General features: G+C 39.5%; 1 protein-coding gene across 1 annotated transcript; it reads right to left on the bottom strand.

Annotated features, from left to right (window-relative positions):
* Window positions 1-12087: 12087 nt before the first annotated feature.
* LOC110571313 (cytochrome c oxidase subunit 7C, mitochondrial-like) lies at window positions 12088-12267 on the bottom strand. Its single transcript, XM_044913108.1, has one exon. It carries the CDS (start codon window positions 12265-12267, stop codon window positions 12088-12090), a length of 180 nt encoding a protein of 59 aa, XP_044769043.1.
* Between the last annotated feature and the right edge of the window lie 2752 nt (window positions 12268-15019).

The following is a 15019-nucleotide window of genomic DNA, read 5'->3' as shown; positions in this document are numbered from 1 at the left end:
GTTTATTTGCAGGTATCTTTTGTTGTTGCTTTGTTGTTGGTGGCCCATTTTCTAAGGGTTGATTTCATTGAAACATGAGCACACAATCTGTAAATCCACTTCCCACAGCTCAAATTTATGTGTTCCAAACTATTGAAAAGTGGAATAGCCTGAGATCACTATGGTCAGTCCCTCTGAAACCTTTCCCCCTGTGCACCTCCCACCCTGAGTGTGCAACATGGCCACAGGCGATGTGGAATAAGGGTGGGCAATCTCCTTACTAAATCACACTGAAGCGTAACTTTATTTTCACAAGACAAATGCATATAAGTAGAGCTTCTAATATTGATTCACTAATCCTATTCTGGAAACTGCTAATTCAGGCCAATAGTTATATAATGGTAAAAGAGTTTCTTAGTAAAATATTTAAATTATTTGTTCAAGATTAGATTCTACCAGCAGGGTTAGAAAGGCTAACTCAAAAGGTCTGCTTCTCTTTCTTGGCTCTCTGACCCTGTAGTAGGTCTCCTTCATGGGCTGGTATTTCCCAGGAAGGTAAGTTATTTTCAGCCTAATTCTCAGGGTTTAAAGCTTTCTTTTTCTCTTTTTTTTTAAGAATTTTTTTTTTAATTCATTTGAGGCAGAGAGATACAGAGAGAGAGAGAGAGTAGGAGCAGTGGGGGCAGGGGGAGAAGGAGAGTAGGAGCAGTAGAGGCAGAGGGAGAGGGAGAAGCACACTCCCCACTGAGCAGGGAGCCTGATGCGGGGCTCGATCCCAGGACCTGGAGATCATGACCTGAGCCGAAGGCAGACGCTTAACGACTGAGCCACCCAGGCGCCCCAAAGCTTTCTTTTTTTCAAAGCTCTGTTATCTTTGTGACCTAAACAAAATATAATCTGTACAGTATAATGTGGAAATGACATGAATTTTTTTGTGTTTGGTTAAAATTTGTACTTCTGAAGATGGGCTATGGCTTTTCTTTGCTGTCTTATGCTAGAACTATTCATTTTGCTATAATCAGCTCTGACAACCTTGAGAGAGCCATTTAAAATTAGTCATTTTTTCCTTCCTGAGCTTAATAGACACCTATTTATGCAAGGACAGAGAAAGGATCTTTGCATTTCCAGGAAATAGATCATGAGACTGTGCAAATAGTGCTCTCAGACAGCACAGTGGCTAACAGAATTTTATGCCATTCAGGAAATGGGAAAGCAACATGAGCAAGGTAAAGAGCAAATTATGAATGTATTTCTTTTTCTAACAGACTGTCCAAAGAATTAGACAAAGAGCATTAAACCCCATAAGAAGAATGAAGAATAATTTGACCTGTTGAAATAGTAGACTGAATCATTGGGAAATGAACAAGGTTTATCTTTAGCCATCCAGCCCTCCCTTTATTATTGACAATCTCTAATATTTTTACAACACTTTGCAATTTACAATTTACATAAAGCTTTTCTTGTTGGTAGCACCCTCCTTCTTGCATTCTCTCCTGGTCCCCATGGACTTTCATCAAATCTGATCAACTCATTCCAGTAAGCAGCTTCAAATCGTTTATGGAACAAGGCAGGGTCAAATTGGAAAAAAAAAAAATCATTCAAACAAAGGTAAAAATGACTGATAGTGTTTAATGCGTGACCTTTCCAGAGGCATTTGTATTTTACCAGAAGATAAGGTCTTAGATGAATCTGTAATTTTATAAATCAGGCAGCAAGAGAGGTTTTCTGGGGGAAGGGAGGGCATAGGACTTGCAGTGTCCTTTTTGATATTTCTGCAATGAAACTATTTAGGAAATCATTTTGCTCTCTGGCAAGGTATGCCTCTCCCCAAGTCTATATATCTGATAGCATACATTTCTTAGATTAGTTGAATTTAATTTATTAAAGCCCAGCTTTTCAAACTGCCCCAAAATATAGACTCTCAATGTTTTAGAGATTGAAAGAATCTTCGAGTTATTTTGGCCAAACCTCTTATCTTATAGATAAGAAAACTGCAGGCAAGGAAGTCTAAATCCAAATGCTTTAATAAACAAGGAAGCTGATAATACGAGGACTAAACTTTGAATTGATCAGGAAAGTATCTTGAAGTGTGTTATTGTTATTTAGACACTGGCCAGGCACAGGATGTTGGGGTTTGTTGTTTTTGTTGATGTTCATAGATCTAACTCAACCATATTTGAGCAGTAGGAGATGTTACTATTCCAGTGCCTATTGATGTGTTGTTTTGATCTGCTATAATCATTACCTTTTGTCCCTAGATTAATCATTATTACTTGCATTAAACTTTTCTAATTGTATATTCATGAAATTTAATATATAATAGAATACTAGAAAAGTCAATAGATTCTTTTTTTAAAATATTTTTATTTATTTATTTGATAGAGATAGACACAGCGAGAGAGGGAACACAAGCAGGGGGAGTGGGAGAGGGAGAAGCAGGCTTCCCATGGAGCAGGGAGCCCTATGCGGGGCTCGATCCCAGGACCCCAGGACCATGACCTGAGCCAAAGACAGGCACTTAACGACGGAGCCACCCAAGTGCCCCAATAGATTCTTTTTAATACCGGAGTCTTTCATCATATTACCAAAGATGTCCTTCCTTAAAATACAATATTGTTGAGCCACTGGATTCCTTGTTAGCTTTACATCGTCATAGATTTTGATAGAAAATCTTTAAACATCTTGTTGGTTAGCCACATCGTGTTTTCAGATGAGACACTAAGACCCAAAGAGCCACACACCTAATTTGTAGCAGAACCAGATTGAGAGCCTAAATCCCCTGAATCCGTGTCCAGGTCTCTGTCCACCATACCACATGGCATGATTTTACAAGCCCAGAAGTCTCTCGTGGTTCCAGAAAGACACATATCCCATATACTTCAAACCTAGAGAATATTGACTGGTATGATTCCTTTGTTGTAAATCAAATTCTGGAAGAGGAGAGGAGAGACCAAGTTATTCTTCTCCCAGGCTTCCTGAGATCACAGGAAATATTCACAGATGATGTGTGAACCTCGAAGAGTTTGATTTTTCCATTCAGTTCTCTTTTGTTTTGCCTGGCCTTACAAGGAAGGAAAATGTATAACTGAGTGATAAAGTCAATAGGATCTGAATTGGCTGTTTGTTTTATGTTTTCCTCATTAAGTATTTCCATTTTGTGCTTAAAATTCAGAAGGTCATCTTAAAGAGCAAAGGTTACATTCAAGATTAGCATCAAAGAATTTCTGGGAAAATTGACTGAGAAACCAAAATCCTGGTCCTTGGAGGAACTGTTCTTTCTGAGAAAAAAACTGATGAGTCATGCTGGTTGTAGAAATTTGTAATCTGCCATGAAAATTGGGCATTTATGATTCAAAGATTTCCTTGGCTGCATCTACACTGAATCATCTGGAGGAATATTGGAAAAGACAAAACACAAAAAACAAAACCCAACAGTCAATTGTCTGGGTATTTTGGCTACCTAATGACAAGCATATAGCTGTTTACAAGTATTAAATGACTGTCTGAGGCTTTGTTTTTTTTTCTCCCCAAACTTTTAATTTAAATTCCAGTTAATTAACATACAGGGTAATACTGGTTTCAGGTGTACAATACAGTGATTCAACACTTCCACACAACACCAGTGCTCATCACAAGTGCCCTCCTTAATCTCCATCACCTATTTCACCCATTCCCCACCCACCTACCCTCTGGTGACCATCAGTTTGTTCTATATAGTTAAGTCTGTTTCCTTGGTTTTCCTCTCTTCCCCTACCCACCCCCCGCAACATGTTCATTTGTTTTATTTCTTTTAAAATCCACATATGAGTGAAATCATATGGTATTTGTCTTTCTCTGACTGACTTATTTTGCTTAGTATCATACTCTCTAGCCTGAGTTTTTTGTCATCCAGATTTGCAGTAATGGACATAGTCAAATTCAAACCTAGAGTAGCATCAAGGAACAATTCGTTTCTACCTGGAATATAGTTGGAAATTTAAGGCACAGATTTGGATGATTACTGGCTTAATGAAAGAACATAGTTTAGTTGGTGTGCAATGCACAACTCATATTCTCAAAAATTCGCTGAAAGAAAAATATCATGTAAGAGAAAGGATTGGAGTAAACCAGTGCAACTTTGTAATCAGAAGCCAGCACACTATTGGCTTAACTGTGGTGTCTTTTAAACATGCTCAGTAAGGCACCTGGGTGGCTTAGTCGGTTGAACAGCTGACTCTTGATTTTGGCTCAGGTCATGATCTCGGGGTCCTGGGATGGAGCCCCGCATCAGGCTCTGCACTCAGTGGGGAGTCTGCTTGGGATTCTCTCTCTCCCTCTGCCCTTCCACTCCCCCTGTGCTCTCTCTCTCTCAAATAAATAAATAAATCTTTTAGAAAATTGTGAGATGTTTCAACAGAATGGCAGGGTGTCTGGAATGCTCAGCCCTGAATTCTACTGATTACTAATAAAAAAGAACAGGCACACATAACTTGCAGTTTCAAGGATTCACACTCACCTAAGAGTTCAGTGAAGAAATCCCTAGTGCCTAGAAAATGGAGAAAAAACACACAAAAGAGCAAGAGATTATACCAAATGAGGAAGGTCTGTTCTTAGCCACAGCTTTTCATCAGTCTTCAGAAGATTTACTGCTCACAGCTACCAAGCATCTAACCACTAGCAGCTTGGGCTTTCTTTCCTTTGTTTTTTACTTCTTCATAAAAGTGATAATTACCTTTAAGAGTGTGTTAATTATTTGGATGATGAGTATAATTTGATGTCAATGGCTAAGTACCCTGGGTCAGCCTTGTCAGATGTCACCACCTCTGAGATGCCTTCCCTGACCACCCAGTCCACATATCAGACACCACCCATCACAGTGTTTTGTTTCTGAAAATGTGATTATCCTTTCCTTTCTTGTCTATTTCCTCCCCGGGGTGTGAGCATTCTAAGGTCAGATTTCTTGATGATCTATTTCATTGCTGGATCTCCAGGGCCTAGGATGGAGCCTGACACATGAGAGACATGGAATAAATATTTGTTAAATGAGTATCCAAAAACCAAAGGCAGATGGCCTTAATTATATCTTTTTCTTTCCTTTGGAATGAAAACTAATTTCCAAGTTGCTGTGCAAAGGAGAAACTCCTCTAAGACAAATAGAAAAATTAGGAACAGTTAGGAATGACTAAAGAACAAGACTAAATAAAACAGAGCCAGATGATTGAAAAATAAATAATAAAATGAAATGATTAGTAATTATTATTAAATAATTTAAGTGATTTTATGGGTAAAAATTCAAAAGAAGGCTAAAAGATTAAAAATCAGAAATAAATTTGGCAAAAAGATAAAGTATTAGGTGGAAGGTTTGAACTGCAGGGTTGGTATGCTCCCTGCGGTGATCCTCAAGGATTAGAACCGTGGATGAATCAGAAAGGCAAGGGATCCAGGTTCTTGACACCATAAATAAGAAACCAGTCATTGGAGACAGCCCAGATTCAAATCCTGGAAAGTCTAGATGATTTTGAAATGAGGCTTAAAGGAAATAAACATGTAAAGGTCTTAGCACTGAACCTGCTTCTTAGTGAATGTTCAAAACTGTCACCTTTTATTTTGTATTTTAAATCAATCAACAGGGTACTAATGAGCAAAACTGTCTTACCTTCCTCCCTGTAGCCCATCAGCCACCAGGTTGTTCCTGAAGTCAAAGGAGTGGAGATTTGTACAGAATGTCAGCAATCTCCTATAGGCAACATTTTGTACCATCTTTTCCCATTATTGTTGGGCATTGGAGTTTGCACTAGAACTCTACCTCTGGAATGGAAAAGGAGAATTAATATGGATAAGGATTCCAGTTATAAGCTCTATACGGGCACATGCAACCTGTCATCAAAGGCTCACCTCCATCTCGTGCTGTATTTTGACCATAATCTCTACCTACTTATGTTATGGCTCTTAACACCTGCAGTTGTGTTCATAACCTTTTCTCTTAGAGGAAATTCGTCCAGGGAACAGGCTTGTCTAAGTTACTGTTATGGACTGAGTTGTGTCCTCTCCTCCCTAATTCATAATTTGGAGCCCTAACTCCTAGTGTGACTGTATTTGGAAATAGGCCCTCTAACGAAGTAATTAAGACTAAATGAAGTCATAAAGGTGAGGCCCTAAATCCAATAGGTCTGGTGTTCTTATAAGGAGAGGAAGAGAGGGCGCCTGGGTGGCTCAGTTGGTTAAGCGACTGCCTTCGGCTCAGGTCATGATCCTGGAGTCCCTGGATCGAGTCCTGCATCGGGCTCCCTGCTCAGCGGGGAGTCTGCTTCTCCCTCTGACCCTCTTCCCTCTCATGCTCTCTCTCATTCTCTCTCTCAAATAAATAAATAAAATCTTTAAAAAAAAAAAAGAAGAGGAAGAGATACCAGAGATGCATAGTCACAGATGAAAGGTGAGGACACAGGGAGAAGGAGCCATCTGGAAGCCAAGGAGAGAGCCCTAAGGAGCAACCAAACATGTCAACACCTTGATCTTGGACTTCTAGCCTCCAGAACCATGCAAAATAGACTTCTGTTATCTAAGTTACCCAGTCTGGTATTTTGGTATCTTGTTATGGCAGCTTTAGCCAACTAATACATTTGTCTATGATGGAATTGGAAGATTGGCATTCAGCATCCCTTCCAACTTCCTTCCAGTGTGTCTTCCTATACTGTAGAGGTTAGAGAGCTTAAAATATTCTCCTCCAGTCTCAAATGTAAATTGGTTTCACTGATTAGATGTTCTCAAGGGAAATTTGGAAGGTGGAAGTGAGGCAGGGCCATCTTCAGGCTGCTGTGGGTGTTGCTGGGACAGGCACAGTCATAAAGTGCTGGGCTGCTCAGTAGCAGCATGGTAGTGTCCAGTCCTGGTTTGAAGGAGGTTGTGAGGCAGTTATTGTGGTGATCAAGGTAGACTCTTGATTGTCAGCTGGCAGCTAAGGCAGCGTATCCTCAAACTCAACAGTTCCTGAACTGGATGATCTTCTTCCCCTTCTTCTTCTCCTTCTCCTCCTCCTCCTCCTCCTCCTCCTCCTCCTTCTTCTTCTTTCTTCGAGGGAGAGGAAGAATCTTAAGATCTTAAGCAGGCTCCACACTGTGTATGGAGTCTGACACAGGGCTTGATCTCATAACCCTGAGGTCATGACATAAGCCAAAATCAAAAGTCGGACGCTTAACCAACTGAGCCACCCAGACACCCCTGAATGGTATCATCTGACTCTTCCACCCCTGACTGTGACAGAGGTAACAGCCACCTTGACAATGTTCTGAGAGTCATTTTGGGAACCCTGGTCTAGAAGTAGCTCCTCAAGTCTTTCCTGCTATGTCGTAAGTATTTAATGATCTGTATAAAATCTCTTTCTGCTTAAGAAAGCTAGCAGTGTCTGGTTTTTGCAACTGAACCTGGATTGATGCATTCTTCTTTGTGTCTTTAGATTGAGCACAATGCCTGGCATATGTAGAAGATGAACAAACCCTTATTATTATTGTCTAAACTGGTGGTTCTTAGTCTTTGATGTGTATCATCACCTAGAAGCCAATAATGAACATGAAGGCCCAGACTCACTGAGAGAGGATAAGGCTTTTTATTTTTACCAAGTTCCTTATGAGATTCTAATAACTATCAAAGTTTGAGAAGTTCTGGATAAAAATTCTCTCAGACCTACCAGGGACCAGGCATCTTTGAAGGACGTGATACCCAGTGACTCTTTTTATTCTCATATTGACCTTATGAAGTAGGAAGCAGTATTATCCCCATTTTTTAGATGAGAAAACCAAAGAATAAAGAGTCTTGGAAATGTACCCAAGATCACACAGCTCGTAAGTAGATCTTAGTATCTAAACCCAAGAACCAAGGGACTTAGACCCCCAAGCTCATGACAAATACATTCTTGTGCATGAATTCTCTCTTCTCAGAAGAGCCTAAGGATGAGTCTCATTTAAATTTAAATCAGATTCCTTCAAATAATTTTTTAAAACTTAACAATATCCCAGTCTCGGGGCACCTGGGTGGCTCAGTCAGTTAAGTGTCCAACTCTTTATTTCGTCTCAGGTCATGATCTCAGGGTCGTGAGATTGAGCCCCACGTTGGGCTCTGCACTCAGCGGGGAGAATGCTTGAAATTCTCTCTCTCCTGCCCTCCCCCCAAAATAAATAAATAAATCTTAAAAAAAAAACAAAAACAAACCAACAACAATATCCCAGTCTCTGTGATCAGGTCATTTAGTTACTAAAGGAAAGTATTGAGCTAACAAAACTCTTTCTAGTGAAACAATAGTCTCTAAGGTAGATGCCAACAAACTTCAAAGTCTAATAAAATCTATTCAAATCAAGCAATAGCTTGAAGGAGTAATTACTCTCAGATACAAAACTAATAATTCCCTGAATATTATTATTATCTTTGAAGTGAAGAATAGCAAACTGACCCGTAGGTCCCTCCGTTTATTATTAGAAAAACATTATACATTTTCAAGAAGAACAGATCAAAATAGTGTTATTTAGCTGCAGAGTCCCACATTCCTTTTTCTTATTAATCATGTTTCTTACATTTTCAAGATTGCATCTCTAAGACTTAATAAAATCTTATTATTCTCCTAATGCCTAGAAATTAATAATGTAGAGGAAGATACTGGAAGATGTTCATAGGAACTTCTTACAGAGATGTGCAGAAATGCACAGTGAATAAAAGGAAATATTATCCCCTTTTAAACTTTGTAAATTCTTTAGTCAATAGAAGTTCTCAAATTTAAATTTATCAGTATTAAAAGAGAGGATTTCTGAAAACTTCTGAAGTTGTCATTTTTATCACTGGTTTCACTAGTTGGGCTTATAAGGCAATAGTGGGACCTAAACATTTTTGAGGCAAAAATTACCCTCATTTATCCCAGAGAGGCAATGTGATGTCAAAGAAACTGGGTTCAAATCCAAGCTCTGTTATTATGAACTTTATTGGGAATTATGACAAGTTATCTAACATTCAAGTCTTATTTTTTATTTTTTTTAAGTTTCATTTTCTTAATCTGTAAAACTCAGAGAAAATAACCCCCATCTTATGAAATGTTATAAGGGTTAAATGAAATAATATTTTTTCCCTCCATGTTGAATCTCTGCAGCTCTGGAGAAGATGGAGAGAGAAGGAGAGAGAGAGAGAAATGAAGGAAGAAAGGAAGGAAGAAATATAGAAAAGAATGGCAGCAACAAATCATAAACACCCAAAATAAACATTCTGGAATCATGAGAAAGCATGAGTTGAGTTATTAGATAATTTGAGTGTGAACTTGGAACTTTGCCTCCCAGTTTCACTAAACTGGGAAACTGGGATAAATGAGGGTAATTTTTGCCTTGAAAATGTTTAGGTCCCACTATTGCCTTATAAGCCCAACTAGTGAAACTAGTGATAAAAATGACAACTTCAGAAGTTTTCAGAAATCCTCTCTTTTAATACTGATAAATTATCACAACACAACATCACAACACAGCATCACAAATCACAGCAGTCCTGGTAACAGACTTCAACTAACAATCTATCTTGTTTTGTAATGTGAAGCAATTTTCTTAATTTTAGTCTTGTAAAGTACAAATTTCACTCTGTCAAAAGGAATTAAAATTTTTGACTTTCCAGGTTTGTTCTAATTCTGACAGTCTGTGTTGCAGGAATATAAAAAGTAATTCTTAAAATTTTAGAAACTTTTACATCTTTACTCATAAATTGAATACCTTAAAATGTGCTCTTTAACCATCCACATTTCCTATACGCTTTATTTGTATTGTCAAGTGAAGTTGTTCCAGCACATGAGTCATTTGAGATGGAAACATTTATCTGATGTAATGTGTCAAAGATATTCTTTTAAAATGTTTCCAGTGTGCTTAGATATTAAGTCACACACACACACACACACACACACACACACACTCACACACACACAAGAGATCTGACTAAAATACTGGTAGTGAATCACAGCCTCTCCTCCCTTCCTCCTTGGGGCTGAAGTTTGATTTTGCCACTTCCCTTTTCCCTTAACACAAGTGCTATTTGACATATTTCATGTTTAGTTCTACGAATTAAACTTTGTATTGTATTAGGACTTTGGAAAATATCACATCTGGGATCCACCAGAATGGACCACTCTGGACCCAGATGACAGCCAAGTGGTACTCTGCTAGGGGCTCTGACCAGCTCAAGAGGCCAGTGCCCAAGAGTGGAGTCCAATTCAGCAGGGACAGATGAGGAACAGAAGAATAAGGCAGCAATGTAATGGGCCAAAGTTCTCCATAAAACAGAAAATCAAAATTGAAGTGTGGTAGAGAGAGGATATTAGGGAGACAATGAGGAGGTCAAAGTAGAATAGGGTTCTGTGGATGCTTGTATGACTCGGACAAGGGCTTTTATTATTTATTTTTTTTTAAAGATTTTATTTATTTATTTGACAGAGAGAGAGCACAAGTAGGGGAAGCAGCATAGGGAGAGGGAGAAGCAGGCTCCTCGCCGAGCAGGGAGCCCTATGCAGGGCTTGATCCCAGGACCCTGAGATCATGACCTGAGCCAAAGGCAGCCACTTAACCGACTGAGCCACCCAGGCACCCCAGGACAAAGGCTTTTAAAGGACTATATTAAGAAGATAGGTACCTCTTGTGTTGGTTAAATTTAACCAGGTAAGGGGCGCCTGGGTGGCTCAGATGGTTAAGCATTTGCCTTCGGCTCAGGTCATGATCCCAGCGTCCTGGGATCGAGCCCTGCATCAGGCTCCCTGCTCGTGGGGAGCCTGCTTCTCCTCCTCCCTCTGCCTCTCCCCCTGCTCATGCTCTCTCTCTCTCTCTGTATCTCTGTGTCTCGAAAGAATAAATAAAAAAAAAAATCTTAAAAAAAAATTTAACCAGGTAATGTTAACCTGACTGGACTACAGTGCCCAGTTGTTTGGTCAAACACTAATCTAGATATTGCTGTGAATGTTTTTGGTGGATAGATATGGTTAGCATCTACAATCAGTTGACTTTAAGTAAAGCAGATTGCCCTCCATAACGTGGGCCTCATTCAGTCAGTTGAAGACCTTAAGAGCAAAAATTGAGATTTCCTGGAAAAGAAGGAATTCTGCTTCAAGACTGTCACTTAGAAAGCCTGAGTCTCTAGCGTGCTGCCCTGTGGATTTTGGACTCAAGACATCAACTCTTAGCTAAATTTTCAGCTTGACGACCTGCCCTATAGATTTCACATTTTCTAGTTCCCACAACCATGTGAGTCAATTTCTTAAAATAAATCTATCTCTATCTCTATCTCTTATTAGTTCTGTTCCTCTGGAGAATCCTACTGATAATACCTCTGTTGTCATCCTTCTCTAATACAAAAATGTAAAGTTCAGAAGACTCTGCTGGGCTGGAAGTTTGGGGTTAAAGCTGCAAGACTCCAGTCAAGCAGTTTCACCTGGAGAAATTTGGAAATCATCATTCCTCTTTTGACCACTTAAGAAGTACCTGCTACCTTCCAGGCACCACATTAGGTACTAGATGTAGATCAGGTTCCCCCCAGAAGCAGACTATGAAATAAAAATTTGAGGGTTCATAGTGTATTGGGGGTGATCTCAACAAATACTTGCAGTGGAGTGGGGAAGTGAGATAGGGAAGGGCAGATAAAATGGGGTATGTTAGTGCATAGAGTACAGATGTGGGCTATTAGGTTCAATACTGCTGAGACTTCTGGGACAGCATATGGTGTGGGGCACTCAGCTGTGTCCCACAGAGTATGCTGACAACCAAGGCTACACATGATACGTTAATTTTCTAGATGTTGCAGTATTTAAAATATTTTTATATTGAAATACACAAAGGTATATTTTGGAATAGACTTATCGTGTCATGAATTTTTGAGATAAAGCATAAGAACTCAAGGATATTTGAGCTGAGAAACATTGTTTTATTGTAGTCTTTGTCTTTTGTTCTCTTTCTTCTCTGTATCAAACATTTAATTCAATTTCCCATTTTTTTTCAGTCATGCCATAAGTTTATTTACAAACATAACAAGTACATTAAATTCAAGAGTTTGATCCATTTTTCAAAGAAATTGCGTGTCTTAAAGTGCTTTTCTTCTTATCTATCTCATGGATTAACTAACATATCCTTATTTCTTAAGTAGTTGGTGTTTTACTATAAAAAAGGATGCAGCAAATCCAGATCCAAAGTACACAGTCATCATAATTAATAGCTGCCACTTGTTTTTCACTGAAAATGGCAAATTCTTCCCTAGGCCCTCCTCATAGTGTCTCCTGTGTGTGAACCTCTGGATGCTCTGTCCCAACATGGTGCTGGTGGAAGATCTGTGAAAGGCACTGAGACCCAAGAGGAGGAAATGGTGGCACCATGCCAAGTCCCCCTTTTTCCCCCTCAGTTTCTCACTTGAAAGGCTTTTCCTTGCCAAGACACCCACTTTGTTCCAGGGTCCATGGCTTTGCTCTTTGCAATGCACAGAGCTTGTCTCAACTTAAGTCCTGGTAACAGACCTGATGGCCCCTTCCCTAGGACCCCTCCCATTAACAGGCATCTGCGGGTGGGGCTGCTGGTTATGCACTAGAGGTGCATGCTCTGCTCCTCACTGGCTCTGCTCTTAGATGACTAAGCCTGCGACAGATAGTTTTTGATCTTCTTCCAGGTCTATAACGTAACCCTGATTCCCCATATGCACCCTTATGGACAATTTTCCCTTCCCTAATGGACAGGGACAGGCCCCACTGTGGCCTTCAATTTGATCTCAAGTACTTAATATTGTAGCTGTTCTATTCATATATATATATATATATATATATTTACCTTGTATATGTTGCTATGCCTTCAAAAAAACTGGAAAGAAAAAAAGATGGCAGACAGTATGTAAGTTTCCTAAGAGGCAATGGAGGAAAGGTGGTACAAAACAAGAAAGAATAATTTAAAAAGAAACATCGTGGAATGGAAGTGTGTGTGTGTGTGTGTGTGTGTGTGTGTGTGTGTGTGGTGTAGCTTGGCTGGGGAGGTAGGAAAGCAAAGCTATGATCAGAGAACTGAGGAGAAAATGAGTCAAGTAGATCCTGCTCTACTGTGTTACCTGGAACCTAGAGGAAATGTCTGGAGAAACTAGGCCATCCATCACTTTGCAGCAGTAAGCTTCTTTTGCTCCAAGCTGTACAGATTGTATTAGAGAATAGGTTATTTCCAGTGCTCACTTCTGCTTGTACAACCAGAGAGAATAACCTAGAATTCCAGTAGACTGACTTGCATATACAGGGAGGCCTTCACAGAAAGTTATTTATGAACAAGCTGTTTTCTTCACAAGTCATCAATTTTTGTCTTTTTAAAAATAATAACACTTGTAAATTTTCTGTTCTTGTCAAATAATCTTTTACTTATAGATCTTATTTTGCAAATGGGTCAACCTTATTTATTTTTAGCTTTTATGTCACCGTAATACTGAGAAAATGCCACATTAATAAGTACTATAATTTAGATTCTGGATTCTGAACTTCACACAACCAACTCTGTGGATAATAAATGATCTGGATATTGCCCAACTCTACTTTATTTGTGGTCCAATTAGCCTGAATGTCAGTCAGGAATTCTCACCTACAAGTGTTCATATCACAATGCCAATCTGAGACTGAAGTTATTTTGGACAATTTGGTAGAATCAACAAACCATTCTTCTCCTTCATCTTTCTCCCAGGATTGAAGTTAAAATACCAGATCATTTCTTGCCACTCTCTTGTGGCTAGAGGTGGTCAGTGACACAGCTTTGGGCAATAAGATTAATGGGAAAGTCTTCTTGGGGGCTTCTTAGAAAAATAATCTTTCCTCAAAAAAAGAAGAGACATACAAAGTCATTGAGAGCTCCTTTATTTTGTCTTCTTCCTGCCTCCCTTTGTAGGCAGTGGTAGAGAAATGTCAATTTGGAACTGCAGCAGCCACCTTAAGACAGTAAGCTGAATGGTGAAGGCCAACATGCCAAGGAGGGCAGAATGGTAAAGAAGGAAAGAGCTTAGATTTTTGATGATGTTGTGGAGGCATTAAACCAGCCTTTGTACATTCCTTTAGACTTGTTGGTAATAATAAATATCCTATGATTTAAACCAGTTACTTGGATTTTTCCCATGAGTTTTATATTTAACATGAAGCCAACATAGTCCCTGAGAGTGTTCATGGAACCAATAGCCCAATCCTCCCCATTTACACATAATTGCCTGGGTCCAGAGGCAGGAAAGATGGAGAAATGGAGTATAGTGAAGGGCAGAAAAATTTTTCCTCTTCCATTCTAGGTTCTTTGGCTGGTCTAATGATTAAATTGGTTTAAGACAGATTAACAGGAGAAAAACAAACAAAATTTCATGGATAGGGGAGAGATAATGAAGACTCGAAGGGCAGCTAGTCAATTGAGGCTTATATAACATCCTGAGCTAAGGAAAGGTGTAGGGGTTTGGGGATACAAAGGGGAAAATACCAATCACAGGAAGGCAAAGATGTTTAGGAAACAAAGGTTGCCTTCTTATGCAGATAAATTTCTTAGGGGAAACGATATTTCTGGTAATAGCTCTCTTCCAGGTACAGGTCCCCCTTTCCAATATAAAATTAAGCAGTTTTCCTGAATCTACTGGGTTTTAAATGCCTTTAGCTCAAAGTAATCTTTATGCCAAAGAGACATATTTTGGGGTAGCAAAATCTGCTCCCCTCCAATAGCATGGTCTTCTATTCAGCTTGGCTTCAGAAAGGAGATCTGACCACCTTGTAAAGGGAGGTGGCAAGCAGAACCCTAAGGGGCTCTGTCCTTGAGGGGTTTTGTGAGCCTTGGGATTTAAATATCTCTGGGTTTTTGCAGCTTTGGGAGCACCAAAAAGCAGCAGCACCCTGGACAGTAGCTTTGGGGCATCAGATACCATCAAAGCAGGTAGAGCAGATCACAACCAGATTTGCTCCTAAGCACCCATGTGCCACTTCCTGAGGACTCCCAGAAGTAACAGGAAGAGACTTTGAAGAGGAGCCCGAGGTCCTGTGCTAAGCATATGGGGGCTAACGATCCAGTGACAGATAACT

This window comes from Neomonachus schauinslandi, chromosome 2 (assembly GCF_002201575.2).
Source record: "Neomonachus schauinslandi chromosome 2, ASM220157v2, whole genome shotgun sequence".
NCBI classification, from domain to species: Eukaryota; Metazoa; Chordata; class Mammalia; order Carnivora; family Phocidae; genus Neomonachus; species Neomonachus schauinslandi.
Note: the sequence above shows the minus strand (reverse complement) of the source record. Positions and strands in the feature narration are given on the sequence as shown.